The sequence below is a fragment of the Micropterus salmoides genome, unplaced genomic scaffold (assembly GCF_014851395.1).
Source record: "Micropterus salmoides isolate LMB-PRFRI ecotype aquatic unplaced genomic scaffold, ASM1485139v1 Ms_hic_scaffold_1, whole genome shotgun sequence".
Classification (NCBI taxonomy): Eukaryota; Metazoa; Chordata; class Actinopteri; order Centrarchiformes; family Centrarchidae; genus Micropterus; species Micropterus salmoides.
The window spans coordinates 42,006,683-42,031,937 of NW_024040040.1; the positions used below are offsets into that span (position 1 = coordinate 42,006,683).

Below are 25,255 nucleotides of genomic sequence, written 5' to 3' on the forward strand. Positions count from 1 at the left end.
GATTTGGCTCGTACAGAGAAAATGTCTCTTTTCTGGGTATCTCATCTTTTCATAGAGAATCTATTGTTGTGATTATGTAAGAGAGAAACCACTGGATTCTTCCATTAGTTTCCACTAGGAAGCAACACACCAGGTGTTGCCTCATTGGCTGGCCAGAGCCAACACAAGCCCCAATGCAAAATCACATATGATCAAACCGGGCTGTCATCACTCATCCATGATGCTCTAAACGGGTGGCTTTATACAGCTATAGGTCATCTTACAGTCGGGATGTCTCTGTTCCTGTATTTAACCATAAAGCAGTGAGAGCGATTGCACATAACTAATGCTTATTTTCTTTCTTCAGACGACGAGGAGGCTCTAAACTCCATTATGAAAGACCTGGCAGCCCTGGGTCGCTGCTACACCCAGCACAACAGCCACAAGCCTAAGAACAGAACCTTACTCTACAAACAGGTACAGGTGGCATCCAGTCATTCATTTAAAGTGATGCTACAGTCGAAATCTGTCTCTTGATGAGCTCTGACCACCTCTAGTGGGCATGAATGATGGCTGTAAAAGGTTTGTATTTTCTTCAGTCAGCCAAAATCATGTCAGTAAAATTGGATTCTAGTTTTCATAGCTGAAAAACATCCACAGAAACGTCTCGAACCTCCTCTGAATGTTCAAAAGGGTCATATTTTTGACAAAATAAAAATAAATACTCATCACAGTTGCAATCATAAGTGGGGTCTCTGCAGCAAGGGGTTTATTTAGCTCTATTTTGATAAACCAGTGAATGATGCTGAGTATACGAAAGGACGAGAGAAGAAGTGGATTATGGTGCATGAATAGTTGAGAGGTTTATTTTTTAAGCTTTTTCTGCTGTAAAACCATTGCAGTCCATCCTAACAGACTTTAATTCAGTCTGATCACAGCTGCTGTTCTTTGTGACAGTATAAACTATAAACTTTTTACTGCCTACAACATTTCAAGCCTACAGGGGGTGAGTGTAGATGTTTGGTTTGAGGATCACTTTAAAGCTGTCTCAATTACAGTTTATTAACCGTGCACACCCGAAGCACAGCGGTGCCTTTAACCTTTACTGTCATTCTGAGTTCATACACAAAACCTCCGCCTCACTTCCTTCTTGATTTTCTTGCTGGACTGACAGCTGCAGGCTGCCAAAGTCAGGTGAAGGTTGTACTGTGACTGAAAGGAGCTCTTTTTGAGTCTAATTCGAACACATTTTACAGAGGATAATGTGACAGTGTCCTGCATTCACTACCATTTATTGGCATGGGGAGTCTAAACTTGACTCAGGAAAGCTGATTTGCAGTTTATTGTGTGTGGTAGCACCCAATTAGAGTGGTCGTTTGGTCCAGCTTGTGCCCTGACTGGTCTTTTGGAATAATGGAAAATCTGTTCTCAAAATGTACCATTTAGAAAAATGACACCTACATTCGCAAAGCCATCACCAATAGAGTATGGTTTGTGTCTGGCCTTATTTATGCCCCCAGTGGATCAGTTTAAAAATCATTGGAAATGATAAATTGACACATTTCGGGCAGCTAATCATTCTCCTTTACGGTTTTTGTACACTGAAAACCTTTTTGCCTCAAGGATTTAATTTCTCTCAATCACCTTGTGTCTTGTTCTGAAGTCGTTTCCTTGTGCGTTTGTTCCCTCTGTGGAATGATAATTGGCAAATCCTCTTGAAGCACCAGTGTTTATGATCAGACATAAACAAACAGTGAGGAGTAGGAAGAGTTTCCGCTCAGAGTGCGGCTGTCATCTGGGAGTTCAAGTAAACCCCTACTTTTGAACCAGTCGCCCGCACTGATATGATGTCAGTGTTCGTTTATCACCATGACCTCATGCAGACTTGCAGGCTCCTCCGCATTCCTGCTCCCTTGAGAAAACCCTTTTATATATAGAGACCTTAGATTGTGTCGTACCATCTTCGGAAGCAGGTTGAAGGATAATGTTGTCTTTGTATTGCTGGACCAAAACGTGTATCACTACAATGCTCTTTGTCACTTAAATTCCTTGTCCAGCTTGTAGCTATCGTTTATTCAGCACCCCAGATCCCACATACAACCATGAATCATTTTAACTTTCCACTTCCCTAACTCCCCTCTGTTGTTGTTTTTCCTTTCAACAGGATTTAAGAGTCAAGCTGGAGCATGAGAGAGAAAAACGGTATGTCGGATCCTCCGTGTTGTTTTTTCTGCTCCTCTGTCCAAGCCTTAACTCTTCAGTTCGGATCTTTTTTGTCATGCCTTGCCATGCCTGGGATTCTGTGTCTATGGGAAATCAGAGTTACATGCCAGAGTAGCATAAAGAGAGGGAACATTCTTACTTTGACTTTTAACCACAGACTCGGACGGGCCGTTTGAGAAAGGGGAAAAATGAGAGAGAGGGCCAGAGAGTGGGAGTGAGCGAAAAAAACAAGAGTGTGCCAAGTGTTTCAGTTCAGTGTCCAGTCTCCCAGGCACACCCCAAATTAATACTTCATCTTCTGTGTTTTCTTGTGCTTTCCCGCTGTCTTCCTCATCCTTCACCCTGCAGCCATCTGTCCTCCCTCACACCACCAGCCACAGAGTTACTCAAGAGGCAAAGCATGACACTAACTGTGTCCGGAGTTTTTCCACCAAGGTGCCTTGTAGTTTGTTTACCACAGCGGAACACTTTGAAAGCTAAGACACCCAATAAATAGCAGATCTTTTGATCAGGAGAGGCTTTATTTGGGATTGCAGCTCCATCGCTCCATGTATGGATGCTGTGTGAGTCTCTCAGGTCCTTGTCTGGCCTTAAGCATTGCATCCTGGGAGAGGTCCAAGTTCACAGACATACTTTGTCCCCATGAAACCCTTGTTTAACAACCAGCAGGGAGTCTGAACTCAAAATAACTCCTTGGGGGTGGGGGGAATGACAAAGAGTTTGCTGTTACAGCCTAAAAAACATCAGAGGGAGACTGACCAGAACCCACTAGAATAATCAGAATATAGACCAGGGGAACAGGCATTGGTTCAGCGAGGCTTTGATTAGAAAGCCACAGGCTCACAGGAGTGAGAAAGAGAAGAGAAACGGCACGCTCCTCCAGCAGAATACTGCCTCACGTTGGGCCTCTCCGCTTTTTCACAACCCTAATTGGCTTCTGCTGAGGAAGAGATGAGTTTTCATGTTCCTGTCTCTCTGCCTTTCTGCCTCCCTCTGTTTGTCCGTCTCGTAGTCATCTTCTCTTTCTCACGAGCTCCACACACACCGCACTGCTCTCGTAGAACAGCTCACTCTGGACTCACTGATCTCAAAAGCAATTCTTTTTTTCCTGTATTTTTTTTCATTTACTCTTTGAATTCACACTCTGTCTTTCTCCCCTGTCTTTTCTTGTCATGTTTTTAGTTATGCTAGTCCGAGCTCTGACTGCTTTCATTTTGATTTAGGGCCAGTTTTTGAAATCTTATCTCAATCGGTAAGGTAATATCACAATGTAGCATTAGTGTGACTGACATATTTCTTTATTTAAAGCTGCTTTAATCAAAATGGAATAGTAATAATGCCTATTATGTGCATGTGTTTCCCCCCAAGCTATCAGCTACTAGCTAATGGTTTTTTTACTGGCCTGTAACTTTACTGTTTCTACACACTTGCAAGCTGTTTAGCTCCTCCCCAGCAACAAATGGCCAACAAACAAAGTTAGCGATTAGCCGGTGAACCTAGTAGAGCATTTGGCAGCTAAAGAGGCAGATATTTTTCTCACAAAACGGTGGAGAACAAAAACAGAGCTAGAAGGAAAGTGAATATTGAACTTCCATTCATCTGGTAGGACAGAAACAGGACTCCAAATAAATGCCAGTGTTGCTTTGTATCCATTAATGGTGCAGTTTTCTTGCTAGCAAGTTAGCCATATCAACTTAAAATGTGATAATATGTCAGGGTTGTGTTTAAAACTTGTTTCCACTTCCCGCACATGGTCAAATAATCTGTTAATGCAGGTTTAATGTTTATAGTCGTAGTCACAAGACATAGTATCGCAATAGTATCATAATATAGCATGTATAGTCTAAGCTAGTTAGCACTTCTGTCTATAGGTGGGCCTCAGTAACTCAGCTCAGTAAGAAAACACATACAAAAAAAACACAAGCAGTACAATACAAATCCCATAAAAACCTAGTAAAAGGAAACTGAACTACACTTCCTTTCATTCTTGAGACCACAGCGACAATATCTTGTTGGCTTTTTATCAAAATCATAAACCATGTTGAAGCACTTGTGTGAATTACATGTTATATCAGAGCAGCGTCCACAGCACTTAAGGTATTAGGAGTCCCTGAGTCAGGATAACAGTGTTGTCTGCCCACAATAGAATCTAATTGGACGGTCTCTCTTTTCATTGGCAAGTGCTGAACGTTTGGGGCAGGAAATAGGAGCTGTGTCTCTCTCTCTTACCCCTGACTCTGCCTCAGGGTCACCTGCCAGAGAGTGAAGGAACAGAGCCAGACCTTTATTTTTTTTTTTCTTGTTCTGTGTGTATGTGATCATTATGGTGTCCATGAGAGAAAGGGAAAGAGAAAGAGAGAGTCTGCTGGCATGTGTGAAAGCATTCTTTTTACTCTGCAAATCTGTGTGTCCACATGCTTGCACAGAGGAAGGAAAGCCATATCTTTTGGAGCAGCATCCTCGTAACCCCCCCCAACCCCCCACCATTACCACCACCACCATTACCACCACCACCACACACACACACTCCTCCAGTTCTTTATCAGACACATCATCGCCGAGTATAAACAGAGATGGAGAGTGTTTAGTTGTGTTGCTGCTCGCCTCTGATCTGCAAGACTCCCTGTTCCCAGAATCCTCTCCACAAATGAGGGAACCAATGAGCAGTCATTAAGATAGGCAGAGCTTTGGCCTCTGATGAGGAAATGATTGGATGAAAGTCCTTTTATCAGGATACTATAAAGAGATAGTGGGCTGCGGAGTGTTCAAAAGCAGAGAGTGAGGTCAGATAGATAGAAGAGAGAGGAGAAGAAATGCAGAAGAGAATCTCCCTCTTTCTTTCCTTTTATTTTGTCAGGCTGTCTCCTTTATTTTCTCTCTCACTGTCTGTAAATATCTCTGCATCGCTGTATCTCTCTCTCTGTGACTCTTTAAAAGAGGAGGGAAAGACACACATCCTGCTGCTTTTGCTGCCGCTCCAGATTTTTTCCCCCTTTCCTCTCAGGAAGTTTCCCATCTGCCTTTGTGCTGGCTTAGTGGAGAGGCCCAGTGGTGTTGAAACAGTGGCCGATGCACACACTGATTGGGAAGCACACTCATGCATGTCGAGTTTTACCAACACACACGCATCCATATACACAGTCATTACAAACAGTCGCTGATAAGCTCAGACTCAGACAGACAGAGATACACGTAGGCGTACAGTAGATAAGACATCCATACCGGTATACACCGGGGGGGGTTTCTCTGCCACTGTATGTTTTCATTGCATTGATTAATGCCCCTTTAGCATCAGCTCACTCCTCTCCTTGACCCAGCTGACCTGTCCAATTTTTTCTCTAGTTGTCATACATTGTCTTTCTTTCATGGTCATCCAGTCCACATATATGTAAGAAAGCCAGTAGATCTACAAAGGGAATGCATCTATAACTCCATTTGAATGTTAAAAACACTGTAATAAACTTGTGAACTATAAGCAGGTGTGGCTGCCAGTCAGCTGCTAATCAGCCAAAATCATCACTCTCAGGCTGGGTTTTCAGAGTCGGCTCTTATAAAGCTAGACACAACACTAGCGTCTATCTCCGACCTCTGACCCCGCTGCCGTCCTCTGCTTCCCAGAATCATCCCGTTCCAGAGGCCGCTTAAGATTAAGGAGCTGCTGCAGAAAGTGACAGAGGCCTTCGGCCAGCAGATGGATATGTTCTTCATGGAGAAAGAGGTACAAGAACAATTAGTGGATGCAGCATTTGTGTATTTTCTAAGGTGCATTAAACCATGTATTCGGCTGTCAGTATCTCAAGAACTGAAAAAAACAACATCTACAGTGCGTCTTGCATATATTGATGCTTTACCGTGGCATTATTATGGAACAATGGGGAATTAATTAATTTCTTGTCCTTTCAGTTGCTCCTGCCCCTGAAGACCCAGGAGGACCTGGATCAAGCCGTGCTGACGTTGGGCTGCAGCTCAGGGATCAACGGGCTGCTCAGGATACTGCTCAAGACACCCAAGAACAACCATGTGAGTTTCCTAACACCGTGCACTCCTTGAAGACATGAAGTTGGTCATTGGAGAGACTTAAAAAGAAAAAATCTTCTTCCGTGTCTTCTGATTTTAATGCAATCTGCATTATTTACACAGCAGCATTTCAACACAATATACAGGAAGCCATACCGTCATACAGAGATTCATCAATGTGTTAACCATAACAACTGTGTTGGGAAACCATGTTACCTTTTAAACTGCACCGACTGCATCAATGCTGCTGTTCTCTAACTTAGAGGAAACAAACTTCCCCCACTGAGAAGATTATGTAACTGGACAATGATGTAACGCTGTCTTTTCTGATCCTGTTCTCTTTTTCTACACTTCCTACTTTCTATGTTGTCTCATTGCAGTACCTACAGGTGAACAGCAGGGACAAACAGAGCGAGATGAGGTCATCGCGGTCACTGGGAGATCTGAAGGGCTCCCTGCTCAAGGGCTCGGACAGGGTGCGCAAACACTCAACAGGTGAGACGACACGTAGAAACACACACAGAAATGCTAAGTCATTGGCTATTGGACCAATCAGAATGCCATTACAGCTCTATCAGGAGTTGTTAAGTAGTAATTCCTCACAAGCGTTACGTCTGAGAGGAGGCAGAAAAGCAAAAAGGAGAGAGTTGCTACCAAATCCTGCTGATGCCAGGATTTCTCGTCCACCTGGTAAGGCCTCAATTGTGGCTTGTCAGTCACAATTTACAACACAGAGTGATGCCACAGTCACTGGAATGTTAATGGAAAGATGGGGTATATGCTTGTGGGAAAATGCAAATTGGAGGTGAAAGTGACAACTTAAACAGCCAGAGAGATGTCAGGCCAAAGCAAAGACAAGAGTCTGCTCTCATATCAAGCAGCTCTCTGCCAGCATCTTCACCTTGATTAGTTAGTGCTTTGACTTTGAAGATGTTATGTTATAAGTGATCCTTATTCACTTTTGCAGAGAGTTACATGAGAAGATCTTTAACACTCTCGTATCTGTCCGTTAGCTATGAATAGCGTTGCCAACTGTCCCGTATTAGCCGGGATGTCCCTTATATTAGGCCTAACTGATTTGTCCCATATGTGACCTCTCTTGTCCCGTTTTTTTACTACTACACTGATCTAACCACTGACTGATACAACAGCAACAGCAGCAGTGCTGATCACAACACGTGACATTGGTCACCGACACCTGTCATCATCCAATTACGGCCTCCCCACACGCGCCTCAGTATACGTTAAGTAACTTTAAATGCAGCTAATGTGGAAATTGAGAAAATAGCGGCAAGTGAAGCCTCGTACTGTATCACCTGTCAAACATGGACTCAACCGCACCGAGTGTCTTGTTAAGCTAAACGGCACGTTGTTTCATGACTACAATGTTGTGAAGAAGATGCATTTGGTAAGAACGAGATGAGCAAAATGAATGTTTTATGAACAAAGACTGTGCGGGATATCGTGAATGATCAGTCCCCGACTAAAGGTGAGCCTGTGTTACTCTGTTGCCACTGACGCCTCAAACAAGGGAAACAGAAAAATGTTTCCAGTGTGTGAGATATTTTTCTGTGTCTGATGGAGTGCTTTGCACGTTACTTGACTTTTATGAAGATAGTGATGAAACTGCAAATGTGTTCATCAAGTTCTGAACTGCCTGAAAAAGCATGAACTGGACATAAAACACATCACAAGTAGCTATGTTCTCTTTAGTTTGTCATATGTACATGAAGGGGATAACGTTTTGTAACCTACAGTGCAAGAGTCACAAGGTTTTTGTGTTAGACTTAGAGTAATAGTGAAGGTAACAGGTAGTGGTTTAATTAAGGGACTGTTTTAAAGGTACCTGCTGTAAATAAGCTATTATATAGCAAATATTTAATTAAGAGATTAGCCATCATTATGAAAAAATTGCTTAAAACAATACACTGTATATTCACACAAAACCATACCCGCACTGCTGCAACAGGCCACCTTTTGTCCCTTATTTCATAGTGACAAAGTTGGCAACACTAGCTATGAAGCTACAGCTACCAGACAGTTAGCTTTGCTAGCATAAAGACTAATATCCTGGCTCGGACCAACGGTAACAAAATATGCCCACCAACACCCCTAAAGCTCACTAATTAACACTTGACAGTATATCGCGTTTGTTAATCCAGCCAAATGTTGTTTGAGGTTTGGTTTTACAGGGTTAATGAGCTTGACTCAGGTTCACTGACTTTGTGGAGTCATGTCGTCACCATGAGGTTGAGGAAAATATCAACTTGGAGTTTGTACACTTTAGTTTCTGAACATATTAAATAAACAAAATACAATCTGTTAATTAGTGCTGTCAATTTCCTTCTACCTTAGAATATAGCCGGGATAGATGTTTCCCCCTGCTTCCACATGGTTAGCGTAGCTAGCTGGCTTAGCTAATTAGCTTCTGGCTGTAGCGTTACATTTAAAGGATTATTTAACAGATATGAGTGGTATCAATGTTCACATCTAACTCTTGACAAGAAAGCAAATAAGCCAGAAATGTCAAGCTATTTCTTTAAGGTCCTTTTCTTGTCATGTCACACACCACAGCTAGATAACACGGTACGCTCCAGTTCTGTTGTCCCTCCTGGCTTGTTTGATAACACAGCGTGAAGGTTTATGTGCTCTGTGAAATACTGAGCTCTCCCCCCGTCTCCCGTGTCTGAATCTTTTTCTATTTAGAAAGGTCAGCGTTTCAGTCATATCTCAGACACCTCAGGCACACGCAGAAACGGCCAGCGCTCGCTCCAGTGTCGCATTTGCATTTTTGCATGGCAGCTGAAAAACGCTTTATGATCGCTGTCAGCGCCAATGTCTCTCACGTAGCCCCAATAACATCAGCGCTGTCATCGTCCCCAGTCATATAAATTGTATAGAATTACCTGCGCTCTCTCAATTCCCCCGGCAGCCACAAGTCAGAGCGGCTGAGGAATAGCAGTGGAGGGAGTGGTGGCAGATGAGAGGTGACAGGAGAGCATTCACAGTGGATGGTTGAGTGAGGATGTGATGTGAGCCCGGGTACCTCAATGACGTATTGCAGCAGAGGGAGAGGAGAGCCTGGAGAGAGGGAAAAGGGCAGGAAGAAACTGAACTGGGAAGAAATAGGAGTTGTAATTTTAGAATTCAGTCAAAAGCTAGACTGTTTACCCTGATATTTTGACTGTTCCTACTCATCTTGGCACCTATTCGCCTCAGTGCACTTTTTCAGTATCCCTGTCAGCTCAGCCAGCAACTTTCAGTAGGTCTTCTTACTGTGTCAAGGACAAGCGCTCAGTCTCTGCTGCAGCTCAGCCGGGGGAGCGTTTGTCACAGTAATTGAGGTTAGAGGTGGCAGCGGTGTGGTTTAGTAAACAATTTCTCATAGTCCTGGCACTGTTGAACTTGTACCCATGAATAACACTGTGACGCCGTTTTCTCCCCCCTGCCCCCTCGTTTTCATCTCTTCATCATCTTCCCCTTGTGCTGCACCCATTCCTTCTTGCCCTCACCACTCAATTTCTTCTTTTGTTCTCTGATTTTACACTTCTCCTCCTTCTTTGCACTTCATTCCTCCTTCATTCTCCTCTCTTACTTGCTGCTTGCTCCCTGTTCTTTCCCTCACTCCAACATATCAAACTCCCACTGTCCCAGGTTCCCTGCACACAGGTCGGACGTCCCCGCCTCCTGGCAGCGTCCCCGAGGAGCAGCAGCAGATTGCACGCCAGGGCTCCTACACCAGCATCCATAGTGAAGGGGAGTTCATCCCCGAGACCCACGACCAGAATGTAAGACCCTGCCCAGAAGGAAAAGGATGGAATCAAGACAATTAAATTGTTATACCCGGTTCTGGATAAACACCCGGAGTCGTGGTTTTAAATGTTTCAGTGTTCTTACTTTATATACTAAACAGAAACTTGTTTCTACTCACACTGGGTGGCTGTAGGAACATGCTATGACTTAAATAGTCCAACTTAGTGCGCAGTACTGAATTCTTCTTCATAACTTTCTAATTTGGCTCTTCTTAAAGATAGTTAGCTAGTGACCTGATGTGCTCAGGTGTGTGTTTAATGATTTTAACACAACACAGGTTGGACTTCTTTGCCTCTGTCGAGCTCATTTGAGGGAATACCTCTCTGCTTTGTAGGGACTATGTTCATTATTTTTAACTGGGAAATCTCAAGAGAGTTATGCTTGTCATGGCTGCTTACTAAATAAAACAAAAACATAAAATATTTGTTGATTTTTAAATACATTTGGAGTGTTTCACTGTCAGGTAGTTTTAAGCAACAAGTTTACTGTTTTTCAACCTAGATTGTATTAAAATATTGTTTCCTGTCATTTATTAGTATGTATAGCAGAACAAATTGGGCAATTTGTCCTAAAAAATATATGATAAATGATCTTTCTTGAAAACAGGATGCTCCCAGTATGGTGGGTCTTGGAAGATAGTGATTCGTAGTAACAGAATTCCTTGGCTGTTGTGTCAGTTCCTTTAACACAGGGCTGATTGTGCATTACATACTGTATATAGAGATGCTCAGATTGTATTACATTTGTTAGTTTTTACTCTTTCACTCTCCATGGAGATGAAGTACTGTACATTATTAGTAATAGTAGTCCTGGTAGTAGCTGTAATGTAAGTTGCTGCGTAGTTTAATGTAGCTGTTTTATATTCAGCTTTTGAATAGACCTGTCGCAGACTTGCAGTACTCGTGTCCCTTCACATTCATACATCGAGCTGCAGTTATAAACACAAATCTGCACTGCTTTATGTTCTCTCCCCCGTGATTGCATCTTCTGTGACCCTCGATTCCCCTGTGTTATTATACCTGTCAGATGCTGGATCCCTTTGGGAGCGCAGACAACTCACTGTCGAGCAGCTGTCAATCAATAGATCAAGCACTGGACAGGTGAGTCTTCATTGAGTGTGTGATTTATGAACCACACCTCTGTGGATTTATGTTTATGATGTGCACATTCATATTGCGGACCAGTATTATTTGCAGACATAAGACTTGGTTTGCGTCCCGGTGTTGGTGCCTGTTAACACACTTGGATGTGATCTTGGATGTTGCAAACACGCACAGAAGCAACCAGAAGTTAACATTTGTAAATAATGTTAAAGGCCAGCAGAGCTCCCTGACCCTGCCCGTGCTGCCTATGTGGAAAAGGAATCAGGTCACTTTGCTGTTGCCGTGGCGACAAAACTCTTATCTGGACGCCTGAAATCCTCCGTTATCATCATGGGAGAGAGAGAGAGAGAGAAACAGGGAATAAATGGGAGATGTAAAAGAGTAAGAGCAAGAACATGCCGGATGAGAGGAAAAGCTGAGCCAGAAAATGAAAAGTGTTGAAAGAGTGAGAGTGAAGAGTTTTTGGGTGGGGGATGGGGGGTGGGGGTGCTGAGTGTGAATCAAAGGGAAAAGAAAAGTGAGCAAGAGTGAGGTTGAGCGAGAGCGTAGGACGGAAACAGCTCTACCTGCACGAGGCTTATCAGGGCTCCAGGCTGCAGAACAATGGCAGGAAATGTGCATGGAACTTTTCCCTGCGAGCGGGCATGCGTGCCCCTTATCCAGGGTCTCGTGGCCCTGCGCCGCCCTGCGGTCAACAGAGACGTCACTCTCTGTCGGGCGGTCAGGGGGGGCCTTGATGGATGTACATTGACAAATTTAATGAGAAAGAAAGTTCAACAATTTAGCACCACAAACTTCACTTCACTTTCCTATTGTTGATGCAGCGGAGCTTATCTTTTCTAATTCAGCACAGTGTTGTTTAAAATCAATTGTGACGGAAAGCACATTGGTTTGAATGCAAAGTCATTTTGCGCTGCTTCTACAGTTGAGGCTTTCCTGAGGTTTCAGGCCAGCGGCTGTAGCCAGACTCTTTTTGAAGATAAGGGGAATTTACTGACTGAACTAGCAAAACCCCTTTTCAACTTTTTCCCCCTGTTCTCTTGTCATTTCAGTCCGCCTTTCTCGCAGAGCAACCGTGACAATAATTACCTGAACCTCAACTATGACTACAAAGGTAAGAGAGTCGAAATCTGCAGCACTTCTAAAGGACTGAGTCTTTTTAACTCAGACACTACAGAAAGATAAAGAGAGGGGCAAAAAGCTTGTTCATTATTGGAAAGTCTGTTCTTTTTTTATCGGTTCTGTGGTAATTATGTCCACACAATCAAGTTTCACAGAAAGAGAACTAAAGCTTTGTTCGTGTAGCTCCCTGATTACCTAAAATGTTTCCCACGTTGCAAATGCCCTCTTGAGGTTCCTAATGAGGAGGGAGATGGTGGTTTTTACGGGGAGTAAATACTTCAAATTAAGAATGGGTTTTTGTGAAGATGTTTAATATCTTGGTAGAATTTCTTGTGTCTCAGGAGTTGAATCGTAGCTCTTCTTGCTTTGTCTTCCACGCACTCTAGTCCTCTTTGTCCATCTCCTTTTCCTTTTTGTCACTCTTTGTCCCATCTCCCCTCTTCGTCTGCCTTTTTTTCCCAAACTCCAGTTCCTAATAGACATTGCTGCTCTCCTGTCTTTTCATGATCACTTCCCTTCTCTGTCCCCGCGCCTCTTGATGTAACACCCCCCCCTCGCCTACTCCTTGTCCCTCGGCTCCCTGTCTGTCCCTCTTCCTTCAGAATGTAGATCAAATAGAGCAGGATGACAGATAGCGCCACACTAATCCTCCTGAACAGAGGAACCTCAGCAGCTCTCCCAATCTGGTCATTCTCCTGCAACGCCTCCAGTAAATGAAAAAGGCTCTGCTGCTCATTGTGTACACAGACTAAGAGTATGAGAGCTTCATATAGCTGGGCATGCATGCATGCACGTGCCTGCATGCACACATACACACACTCTCCCCTCCCAGATGTAAAGCTCTTTGGCCCTTCCTGCTGAGGGCTACAGTATTTGTTTACCATTCCCTGTGAGTAGATTTTTCCTCTCCATCCCACGTTGCCAAACACAAAAAATAACTCCCGTCTCCATGGGATACGGCCACAAAAACAGCGCGAGGGGAGGCAGTCATCTGACAGGACAGCTGCTTTCAATTGCAAGTACTGCACTCCGTGTGTGTGTGTGCGTGGGCGTGCGTGCGTGTGTGTGTGCGTGCGTGTGTGTGAGTGAGCGGCTCGCCTGCGTCAGCAGCACTCCCCACCTGCCTTTAGTTACTGCTCCTCTGGGTTCAGAGCTAAGGCTAAGCTAGCACACATGAGGTGTTTTCAGTTTCTCTCTCTGCTGCAGTGAGGCGACAACAGCTCTGTTCGGCGTGTGAAAAGCTGTCTTCCATTCCGCTGCTTTTTAACTCCACTTTGATTTGACACGCCGAGACGAGCAAAAGCAATGCAGTCTGTCAGATGTGATCAGCTGAAATGTGAAACTCTGTTCTTCTCATTTGGGCTTGAATATGTTTGTGTTTTTGACTAACAAATGACATTAAATCTCCATCATGGAACTTACACTGAACTGTAAATTGGGGAGTGCTGTAACTGTAAAAGGAGAAATCAGTTGTGATGTGTGGCTGGTGGTTGAGGCTTCACTTACTTTCTAACTTCCTTTTTGCTCCCTCTTCAGGTCGCCATGGGAAAGGAGGGACTTTCCCTCGCCAGTTCCAGTTGCCCAATCGCAGCAAGGATTATGGAGACCGTAAGAAACCAACTTTGCTACAGCAATAACAGCAACACCATTATTACACAGATTAAACAGATATGTCACTGTGTGTACAGGACAGCACAGGACACATTCACACACCACTGCCAGTTTAACTTCAGCTGGATGATAGAGAATCTCGTTCTTCACAGTGCTTCCTCCTCACATTTCTATCACTTCTCTTCATTTCCAGATAAAATATTAGTTTTTAGCAGTTTTTTGCACCCTGTGGAGATTTGGTACATGAAGTGCTGGCTTGCTGTTCCAGGCAGCTGCTAGTAATTGCTTACTCAGAGGCTAACCTTGGCTAGCAGTGATTTACGTTTCCCTGCGGTGAACCCGAACTTGTATAAAAACACAGCGCCCTACTTCCTGTCTGAGGGGAAGTGGGACAGAGTGGCGAGAGGCACTGTGCTCTGGCTGGCCCCAATTCTTGGCCAAGAGCTCCCTTTACGCACAACACCTGTGTGAAAATCATTCACAGTACGAAAAAAAAAAGATGCAGCGGCCTGTGTGTTTAAAGCCATTAATATGTCTATTTTTTGTGTTTTCAGGGCGCAGGACACTTCCGCGCAGCTTCATGCCTCAGGAGAACTTGTTTCAGCTGGTTCCTTCCAGTCGCACACGCAGTTATAACGGAGACAGTACGCTGCAGTACAGCGACCTGCGCTCGCTGGGCCGCACCACTGACAAAAGCTGCCAGCGCGGCACAGCCAAGTGTAAGTAGTGTGCTTAAAATTGTAAAACTTTTTAAATGACGGGACAGAGAAGCACTGAAGGTAATTTCTCCCCAGACATATAAACAGTGTTAAATAAATTGAATTCCTGGGCCTTTGTTGTTGATTGGTGTTGTATCAGTCTGGTTCCTGTGGATAATGAGACAAATAAACCCTCACTGATAACCCACACATGAATGAAGAATCAGAATCAGAATCAGAAGGAGCTTTATTGCCAAGTAGTGTTTTACACATACGAGGAATTTGCTGTGGTGAAAAGGTGCAACACGTAGACAAACATACAGTCAACATAAATAAATGTAGAAATATAATAAATATGGAATGGAAGAACAACGTTACAGATATATACATGATCATTATTCTGGGTCTGGGCCGTGCAGAAGTAACGCAACGGAAGAGAATATTGTGTACATATAAATATATAAACTGACAACATAAAAATATACAACAACAAAGATCAACAATCAACAACAAATATGTGCGACGCGCCAGGTCTGTGCCCGACACGAGATGAAATGGTATTTATATGTGCAGAGACATTTGTATCGTTTGCAAGGGGGGAGTGTCAGTAGGGGACCCGGGCCTTGTTAATGAGGCTAGTTGCAGACGGGAAGAAACTGTTGTTGTTTGTGGCGAGAAGTTTTGGTCCTGATGGACCGCAGCCTCCTGCCAGAGGGGAGAGTCTGAAACAGTTTGTGGCCGGGGTGGGAGGAGTCAGTTGCAATCTTTCCTGCTCGCCTCAGAGTCCTTGAGGAGTACAGGTCCAGAAGAGAAGGAAGACTGCAGCCAATCACCTTCTCTGCAGAGCGAATGATGCGCTGCAGCCTGCCCTTGTCCCTGGCAGTGGCAGCAGCGTACCAGATGGTGATGGAGGAGGTGAGGATGGACTCAATGATGGCGGTGTAGAAGTGCACCATCATTGTCTTTGGCAGGCTGAACTTCTTCAGCTGCCGCAGGAAGTACATCCTCTGCTGGGCCTTTTTGATGATGGAGGTGATGTTCAGCTCCCACTTGAGGCCCTGGGAGATGATGGTGCCCAGGAAGCGGAAGGAGTCCACAGTGGTGACTGGGGAGTAACACAGGATGATGGTGGAGGGTGGGGCTGGGCTCTTCCTGAAGAAAGTTCAGACTTGTTTTCTTCTGCTTGTCAAGAGTAGGGCAAGGGATTAAACCTCAGTACTTTTTACTTTAGTGCTGTAAACCTCATAATATTTATACTATATAACCATATGTCCACTGTTCTGTTTTTTACGTAAAACACGTGGGCTTTAAAAAATCTAATTTCCCTCCTAGAACAATTAAGACTATCCATCTATCCAAAGTTCCTGTATGAAAGCTGGTTTCTAGACAAAATTATCAATTGCAATCTTTGGCTTTTTTTTGTAGAGTGAAAAATAGAACATTTAGAGAAGTCAGGCATTAAAACAGTTTTGTATTAGTACTTAAACTTGAAAATGTTTAAATGACTTTATTGTTGAATCATAAAGTTAAACACAGTGGAGTTACGAGACGTTTAAATGTGTTATGCCATTATGGACAGAGACATAACAAGGATAATCTTCATTCCAGTAAATACTCTATGGCTGTCAAACATGTTTTAATTCTTAGTAGTAAGAGGGAGTAGAACTAACGTACATGGATCACAGCAGGCAGAATTCCCCTCTGATCATCCATGTCACGTGGCTCACATCTGTCCTTATCCAGTCCACCGTTTGCATTGCCCAGAAGTTGTCTTTGTCATGAAGTGAAAGTTCATCTCAGCAGTCTGTGGTTGACATGTCAGTCTCCGGTGTCCCTTCTCACCCACATACGACCAAACTGTCTAACCCGGCCACAAAGAAGCCTGTTAATTCCAAAACAAAGTCTCAGAGTCTGGGCCTGTGAAGATGAGTGTTGTTGAGATGTTCTCTCCAGGTTTTGACGACTTTTTGTTGGCTGAGCGGGGTTTGACTCAGATATCAGGGGTTTCCCCATATGGAGAGGGTCTGCGGTGGGAATTATTTAACGACCCTGCGGTGGATTTGACGTCTGGTCTTGGTGAAGTTACAGGCCGAGTTATGGTCGGGTCTTGTGGTGGAATTTTGACGCATGCTTTGGTGTTAGTGTTTGCTCAAATCGGTAAATCACAGTTGATCTGTCTGCCTCTGGGGGCTTAGCAACAAAATGAATTACTGGTGGGTTTTCATCATCTGGTGTTGTGTTCCTGCAGCGCCGCGGGCACCAGTCAACTGGCGACAAGGAAAGCTCCTGGGGCGCGGGGCATTCGGCGAGGTTTACCTCTGTTATGACGCCGACACAGGCCGTGAGCTGGCCGCCAAGCAGGTGCCCTTTGATCCAGACTGTCAAGATACCAGCAAGGTGAGAGAGAACACAATAAGTCAGGACTACGTGTATTTTTGGGCAGTGATTTTATGATTAAAGATGAAAGATGCTATGTGTTTGAATTGCTCTATGCTTTTCTTAATTCAAACACTTTATTTTTGCAGGAGGTGAATGCTCTGGAGTGTGAGATTCAGCTGCTAAAGAATCTGCGCCACGAGCGCATTGTTCAGTACTATGGCTGTCTTCGGGACCTCGAGCAAAAGAGGCTCACCATCTTTGTGGAGTTTATGCCTGGGGTGCGTATTCTGCGGGGCATTTCATTTGAATATATTTAAACTTTAATAAGTCACGTGTACTGCAAACAGCAAGGCAATAGTCCTTACAGTTTGATCAAGAGACTGTCTGAGAATGTGACGTCTTGAGTTGTTTCGTCTGTAGAGATGAACAAATCAAACACACATACTGACCACATCTGCTAAAACAATTTTGAAATGTCACCAGCTGTCAACAAATGTGTCCTCAGTGGTTGATGTCAGCAGAACAGCTCAGTTTATGAGATCATTTTCTCACTGAATGAGCGCCTTAACGAGTTGCTGTCGCCTGTGGACCCTGTCCCTGCGCCTGCTTTTAATATTTACAGGGCTATTTTGTTTTTCCTGAGTGGCGTTGAGCTTCTTAGTCACACATTGTCTGGAACTTGGAAATGTTTATGTTTCACTGGGATTTGTTGGCAGAGGCAAAGAGGGCAGGTGACAAGGCCAAGTTTGTGTGCGAGTGGCACCGCTGTGGCTGACCGATAACACTTAAGTCTCCTGTGGGGAGGGGGGGGGGGTGTTAGTCAGAGAGCTGTTGAGGTGTCTTATTGACAGCTGAAAGTGAAGAGGGAAAGGTTTTGTTTTCCAAGCCTAAGTCCAAAACTGCGACACAGGTGTTACTGGATCAAGATCTTTGCCTTCTGCGATTTCCTCAGGAGGAACTGAAAACAGGAAATGAATTCATTGAAGGTGTTTGGACTTAAAATATAACAGATTTCTTTCAGTTCATTGTTTGTTTATACACTTGGTTTTTGTATTTAAAAATTGGCTCAGAGGCTGCTTTCAAAATATCTGAATTTCCATAAAATCATTGTCATCTCAGACACTCAATTGTTTTATATCCATCATACACATCTTTCCAAAGCAGATCTTCTATAATCTTATACACCACAGCTGTGACAATAATATTAGTTAACAGTACAGTCAATATCAAGATCCTGAATGCATTTCTCCACTTATTCACTCACTGCCTTTTTGTTTTTCTCTCATTCTCTAATGCTGTCTCTCCAGGGCTCAATAAAGGACCAGCTAAAAGCCTATGGGGCCCTGACAGAGAAGGTGACAAGGCGATACACCAGGCAGATCCTCCAAGGAGTCTCCTACCTGCACAGCAACATGATTGTACACCGAGACATCAAAGGTAACTGAAACGGCGAGCTAGCGAAGGTCAGGATAGGATTTTAATTGGATTTATAACCAGTGAACACCCACACTTGAGACTCAGACTTAGCTGACAGTCTGTGTAAACAGCAAATCTTTATGGTTCATATTGCCGCAGCTGTTGCTGAGAACACTACAGATTCATTCATTTTATTTCGGTTGACATTTCCTCATTTGGTTATTCACTGTCTACAGTAGGAGCCTGGAATGAAAAAGGTGCTATTTTGAACTCCCCTTTGAGATATGTTAGGCTCCATGCCGGTGAAATCAGCCAGCCTAAAAATGTTCAACACCGGATGGAAAGGCTTTAGTTTGGCTACCCACAGCTTTGGGAGTAGCTGCCTCGTTCAGCCGTGGCCGAGAAGAGGGAAATATACCGTCTGGTGGGGAAAAAAAGATAGTAGGTCTCACAGGACATGGGCAGGCTCCATGAGAGTATATGTGGGTGGGATTTTCCACTTAGAAATGCTCTTCTTGTGTAATATACGGTGTGTGTGCTCATCTCACCACACAAGAGCTCTTCTGTATGCAGCAAAAGAGTTGTCAGCACATGCGGTTTTTGGATAGAGCATGGCATCGCAGCCGGGACGTTAGACTATAAAGTTTCTGTGAATTTAATGGGAGCCAAATGAAGCCTTAAACGGGGCTAACATGATTTATTGGAGAGCCTCACATCCTCACAACAAACGCACCAGTGGAGACGGGTTAAAGATGTGAGACGTAAAGAGAGTAAAGGTCACAGCTTTAGTCTCTCAATCTCTTCTGTGCAGCCCTCCATCCTGCAGTGGGTGTGGAGAGTGAGTGGCGAGTGGTGCATATTAGTCACTGATCAAACAAGTGGAGCGCCTGAAGGAAATGGGATAGACACAGCTACGTGTTGGAAATTCAGTAAAGAAGGTCGAGAGAAGGTGTTGGGGGTTGATCCACGTGGAGCAGATGGCTGATTCAGTATTTCATTTTTTGATTTGTGTAATGTGCGAAAAGTCTTAAGTGTGTATGGCGTTGAGTCAGTGTGGTATTTATATAGAGATTGCTAAAAGGTGTACTTTGATATTTTAGAAATGAGTCTGTCAGAGTTCCATCATCACACCTGTCAAGCCAGAGTAAAAGTTTGCCTTTCCCTTTAGGTTGCGCTGGCACAGGCACTTTGTAACGGCCGACTACATTAATTGAACTTCAAACTGTCAACGTATCCCTCAAAGGATGTTGACAGTCCTTGGGAGACTTTTGAATAACTATGAGCTCATTTTGTTTTGTTCCACCAGGTGCTAACATCCTGAGAGATTCATCAGGGAATGTGAAGCTGGGAGACTTTGGAGCCAGCAAACGTATCCAGACCATCTGCATGTCTGGTACAGGAATCAAGTCCGTCACTGGCACCCCCTACTGGATGAGCCCGGAAGTCATCAATGGGGAGGGCTACGGCCGCAAAGCTGATGTATGGTAAGAAAAAGATCATATGGAACTGTGATGAGGCCCAAAGGGTAAATTAATACGGTTGCAGCTCAGAAATATATCACCAGCACAAAATACACTGTGGCAGTAAAAAAAAAAAAAAAGCTATAAAGTGACCTCAGTACATGGGTGGTAAAGCTATAAATTGTTAAAACAGTTGTGTTGGTGGTATTTACAATATGTCATGTTAAGTGTACCGTATTTAGTATAAGACCATTAACAGTTAATTACATTTAATGGAATTATCTTAAATTGGATTACAAAATATTATATATGTATATGTCTGTAATGTGAAATGCAATGCAGTAAAAGCCTAATTTGTGAAGCTTATAAAAAAGGTAAAATGTTTGTAAGAATTGTTTGTATCTAAAGTATTTAACCCTTAACCACCCACTGTTCTGCACCTGGGGCACTAGCACTAAGACTGCTAGTACAATATAAAGAACTAAAGTGAATTGAATATGACGATGAAGATAAGACTCATTTCAAAAAGATTGCTCTGTGGTTTAAATGATGCAGGTACAAATCATTTAAGCAGCAAAGTTACCTTTTTTGCTTGTTCCCGGGATCTACTTAATGTGAGCCAAAGCTGGTGAAAGTTCAATTCAACAAGTATAACATGTTACTGGGAAATGCAACCAGTTACAGTCGAATACGTACCAGCCACTAAGACATAGATATATGGAGCCATTTTAAATTTGGATTACAAAGCAGAAGTATTAACTTGTAATAGAAATACTGGGGAGAATAAGTCAGCATGAACACCTGTTAAATACAGTATAATACAATTAAAAGCAATAGGCCTCCAGTAATATATTTTGTTGCTGTCCAATGATAGCTATATGTAGGGGCCTTGTTTTAAGCTTTGTGATACATTTTAAGATTAAATTCAGTTAGTTTTTTGGGATTTCCTTTAGCCTAAGACAGGAGAATTGTCTAAACTCACGAAGAGTATTTAATTTACCTAAAATTGACCAAATTACTTGTTAAGGCTTACTGTTTGTGAGAACCCAAATGCAGGACTCAACACACAGAATTAGAACTTCAGTTCAAGTTGAATTTATTGGTACAATGCTTAAAAGTAATTATGCGCAGAGTCTATGGGTCTAGGGAAAGTCCGGGCTTGAGCCAAGAACAGCAGAGTGAGCGGATCCAGGCAGGGAAGTGGGGGCGGCAGTGGGAGTAGATAAGAGTCCAGAGATCCTGGAAGTGAATTTTGATCCAGCAGGGAGTCCAGAGATCCAGGAGTAGAAGTTCTGAATCCAGGCTCAATAGGAGCGGAGCAGGGGTAGGGGTCAGGTCCAGGCAAGAAGACTGTAAGATACAGGAATTAAGGAATGCTATCAAAATACACAAAGCAGGAGCCAGGTATTTAAAGCAGAGTGGATTGAAGATGATTGGCAGCTGGTGGACCGACTCCTGCACACCTGACTCCCCTCCTCTAATTGGACAGACACTCACTCCCACACACACCGGGAAGGGGAGAGAGAGGGAGAAACAAAGTAACTCTCCACTAGGAAGAAACGGTGCATAACATTACTTTCATGCTCAAGTACATTGAGTTTTTCCAATCTCCTGAGACAAACGTAGTTTTCACTAGAAGCTTATATTCATGAGATAGGACTGTGTCAAAGAACATGAAGCAGTGTTTAACTTTGTCTCTCTCACTCTCTCTCTCAATAGATAGACAGACAGATAAATATATGATGTGATTTGAGGGGCCAAATCGGCATTTCTTTTACGTGGTCATTTTCTGTTGTATTAATAATCTAGGTACAATGCATGACATTGGTGTCTCTCTGCCTTCGAGGCACTGGCAGTTGAGCAATGAAATAAATCCTTGAAACCTTTATGTCCAAATTAATATCAAAGGTACACAAATCAAAAAATGTAATTTCTTTTAATGTAGTTAAGTGTTAAAGGGTCAACTCTTACATTGTTGGTGGTGGTGTAGCATTGACATTGTAAGGTGTTACTGTTGTTATAAGTATAGTGTAATATAAACATGAATACATATAGACATAACAACTACATGTAAAATAATATTTGATGCCGATATGATAAAGTTCTGACAATCAACTACCTCTCCTGGATGTTGTTTTTCCTCAGGAGTGTTGCCTGCACTGTTGTGGAAATGTTGACCCAGAAACCTCCATGGGCGGAGTACGAGGCCATGGCAGCCATTTTTAAGATTGCCACCCAGCCTACAAAGCCCATGCTTCCCGAGGGCGTGTCCGACGCTTGCAGGGACTTCCTGCGGCAGGTGTTTGTGGAGGAGAAGTGGCGGCCCACTGCAGACGGTCTGCTCAGCCACCCGTTCGTCCAGGGCAGCTTCTGAGGCCTGAAGACCCCCTTCCCCTCCCCTGCCTGTGAGGCCTCTGCGGCCCTGGCACCTCCCCTCCTCTCCGGCGCCCGCCCCGTCCCCAGGGCCCCCTGTCACCAGGCTCCAGGGCTCAGCATCACTCCAACGTCCTGCCCTGTCATCTATCACCAGTGTCGGCCTTGTCAGGACCCCTGCATCTCTCACCAACTAGCGCAATCTGGATTTTTCCCCAAGAGGCCAGGTTGACTGCTGTCCTCCAGACCTCCAGAGTCCTCCGCGGCATCGCAGTGTGTTGCCCCAGGAGGGGACTGACAAGAAAGCACTTAGCAGTCTCACGAGCTACAGACTGCTGTCCTTTAACAAGAGCAGACGACGTGACCCAAGTTAGAGAGCAGTGGTTTCTGAAGCTTTCTGGGTCTTTATACTCATTTACTGCCGCAGAACAGCGTCTCGATTTGGCTAGACACCATGTAATTGTGAGTGACTAGTGACACTGATCACATCTGATAGTACTGTAAGTACTTATCCGCCTGAGTTAGCTGTGAGACTTAAGGTGGTAAAATATTTTTTATATGACAGACAATAACACACATAAAGTCATCTTAGCAAACGGGTGTCCTGTCGTCACCTAAAAAATGTCAATGTATTTTTGTGAACGCCTTACAGTAAGAATTTGTAAGTAAGAATGTTTTTGTTCTGTTTTTTCTTTACATCTGAGGGTGGCAGTACCCTACTTTCATAGCACTCACAGCCCCATTCAGAAGGATTGTCAACATTGCACTTTTGATATAATGCATTGAAATATTTCCAACATGCAGGATAATCAACTGAGGAGATATTTTTCTATTTGAAGCATTTTTTATCTAATTTCATAAGGAGAATTGTGTAGTGTGTGCCGATGTAAAGAAGAAGAAAAAAAGAACCAAACTTTTGCATTCAGTGTGCAATGTCTATTAAGCAATACCAACACTACTGTAGGAGTCTGTGACATCCATTCCAGCTTCCCATGCAGTGAGCCTTGTGTCCAGAGAAAAAAAGTGCCCAAAGAAAAGTTGCAGAGTCAGAAATTTTCAACAACTTTAGGCTAAAGTTGATGCGCAGTATTAGTCATGTTGGATTGTTTTGTCACCTCAGAGCCCTTACAGCCTTTTCTATGTTATGGCAGCTTCGTGCACAGTACACTGCACAGACCAAATCAGATGCATTGACGTCACATTGTGTTAGTATGAAAAGCATTATGAAATTAGGTTGAAGTAAGCGTCTCATTTACATTTTTGTTTTTGTAACTTCAATATGAATCCAGTCACCCCATGCCTTTACTTTGCTTTCCAGACTATGAATAGGTCAAGTAATGACTACTTGACAGCACATCATGTCATGTGAGATAAAGCATATTTCAAGTCGCCAAAAAAAGGGTCAAGTTGGACAGAACGAGCAAAAGGCTGTATAAGTGGAGATGAGATGATCCTTTAACTGGGGAGACTGATGTTGGAGGTGTAATGGCTACTTGTAACACAGTGGCACTCAAAGAACGATCAAACCTTTTTTCCCCCTGTTCAGTGCCTTATCTGAATCTGCTTGTAAACACAAATGTTCACTGCCAAAGCAGAAAGCTTCTTAATAAGGTGAGCAGCTGTTCAGTAGAGAGCACACACAGGATTTGCTGAAGTTCTTTTATATGGAAAAAAAAAAAAAGATTATACTGTAAATACATATTGTTCTGCACTTTTGTATGAAAATTCCTTACATTATATACAAATCTATTTGACGAAATAGCTACGTTATACAGTAGACTGTACTGTGATTTAGACAGAAGTATTTGTCTCTTTGAGAGCTGGTAGGCAGTATGAAAAGGCTGGGAGGCTTTCGATTGGGACAGTTTGTTTTGTCTTAATGAAAAAGCCTTGAAACATGAAATGTATCAAGTCATTGATCTTTTGTACATTTAACTTAATAAATCCAAGGTCTAAGACTATATCCCTGTGTGCTTTTATTGTGTTGTTTTGTAGAAAGCTACACCCATGGTAATGGTTTGTCAATCACAGATAGTCCCACCCTGAAGCATACTCTGCTTTGTGGTCTATTTTCCTCTTAATAGGACCATAATTTAAAAAATGAACATCATGCTGTTTTAAAGAAGACATGAAACTAGCAATTGAGACCATACACTCATACCATTAGTTTTTAATGGAGGCAGACCTCTTTTTGCAACTAGAGGAGTCTCCCCCTGCTGGCTGTTCGATAGAATGCAGGTTTAAGGGACTTGCGCATTCGCTTCGCTTCTCAGACCAGAAGCTTCCTGCTTGATTCACATTAATGAACGTATATGGAGGAATATGGAGGTTGTAAATATTCGCGGCCATCAAAAGTTGTCTTCAAAAATTCTGGACGAAAGCAGAAAGTACTAATTCAGACTAAATCACTGAAATGCTCACATTTTTAACTTTACCCATACAAATAAGACAAAAAGATTTTTTGAGTCTTGTTTGATGGGAAGGTTTACAGGGATTAAAAAAGTTTTAAAGGGATCTCTCCCTCTATTTTACCAGCAGGAAAATGTGCACAGATGAAATTACAAATCACATTACTAATATGAATAAATACATCTTGAAAATAAATGTTAAATATTAGCTTATCTGTATAACTTTATCTGTGTTCACTTTATTTAAGAATTGCTTTAAAAAAGTGCCCAGTGGTCAAAGCGCAACAGTCCATACGCAAAACCCCAGCCATATGTGTGGTAGCTATTGCTGAACAGCTCAGGGTGGTGGCCTAGGAGTGATTTAGTGGTGGAGCAAGGCCAGCCATGACAAAGCATAAAATTGTTGCTGCCTTTTCTGATGGGAAATCGGTGACAAGAGTGACTTTTGCCGAGATAAGGAGGGGCCCTGCCATGAGGGGGCAGTCTCCACCAAATGCATTGACTGTCAAAAGAAAGACATCATGTTCTTTAGAGCTCCTCTGCCTGTATCGGCGAAGCTACGCCAGGCGGCAGAGGCTCTACTAGGAACCTACAACGACATTGAGGGATGATTGACAGTGAAGGGGGCTCTGGAGTATCATTATAAAAAACAC

At 43.3% G+C, this 25,255-nt stretch overlaps 1 protein-coding gene across 4 annotated transcripts in view; it reads left to right on the plus strand.

Moving 5' to 3' along the window:
• Positions 1 to 24,157, plus strand: part of map3k22 (mitogen-activated protein kinase kinase kinase 22) — a 40,450-nt gene extending 16,293 nt beyond the window's left edge. For all 4 annotated transcript variants that reach the window (XM_038728770.1, XM_038728796.1, XM_038728779.1 and 1 more), the window contains exons 4-18: positions 347 to 456; positions 2,144 to 2,181; positions 5,821 to 5,920; positions 6,106 to 6,222; positions 6,600 to 6,714; positions 9,874 to 10,007; positions 11,059 to 11,132; positions 12,188 to 12,249; positions 13,794 to 13,865; positions 14,423 to 14,587; positions 16,815 to 16,963; positions 17,092 to 17,223; positions 18,253 to 18,382; positions 19,668 to 19,845; positions 21,967 to 24,157. In XM_038728770.1, coding sequence (XP_038584698.1) covers positions 347 to 456; positions 2,144 to 2,181; positions 5,821 to 5,920; positions 6,106 to 6,222; positions 6,600 to 6,714; positions 9,874 to 10,007; positions 11,059 to 11,132; positions 12,188 to 12,249; positions 13,794 to 13,865; positions 14,423 to 14,587; positions 16,815 to 16,963; positions 17,092 to 17,223; positions 18,253 to 18,382; positions 19,668 to 19,845; positions 21,967 to 22,195 — 1,805 coding nt within the window. In that variant the 3' untranslated portion in view covers positions 22,196 to 24,157. The remainder of the gene's footprint in view (positions 1 to 346; positions 457 to 2,143; positions 2,182 to 5,820; positions 5,921 to 6,105; positions 6,223 to 6,599; positions 6,715 to 9,873; positions 10,008 to 11,058; positions 11,133 to 12,187; positions 12,250 to 13,793; positions 13,866 to 14,422; positions 14,588 to 16,814; positions 16,964 to 17,091; positions 17,224 to 18,252; positions 18,383 to 19,667; positions 19,846 to 21,966) is intronic.
• Positions 24,158 to 25,255: the final 1,098 nt, after the last annotated feature.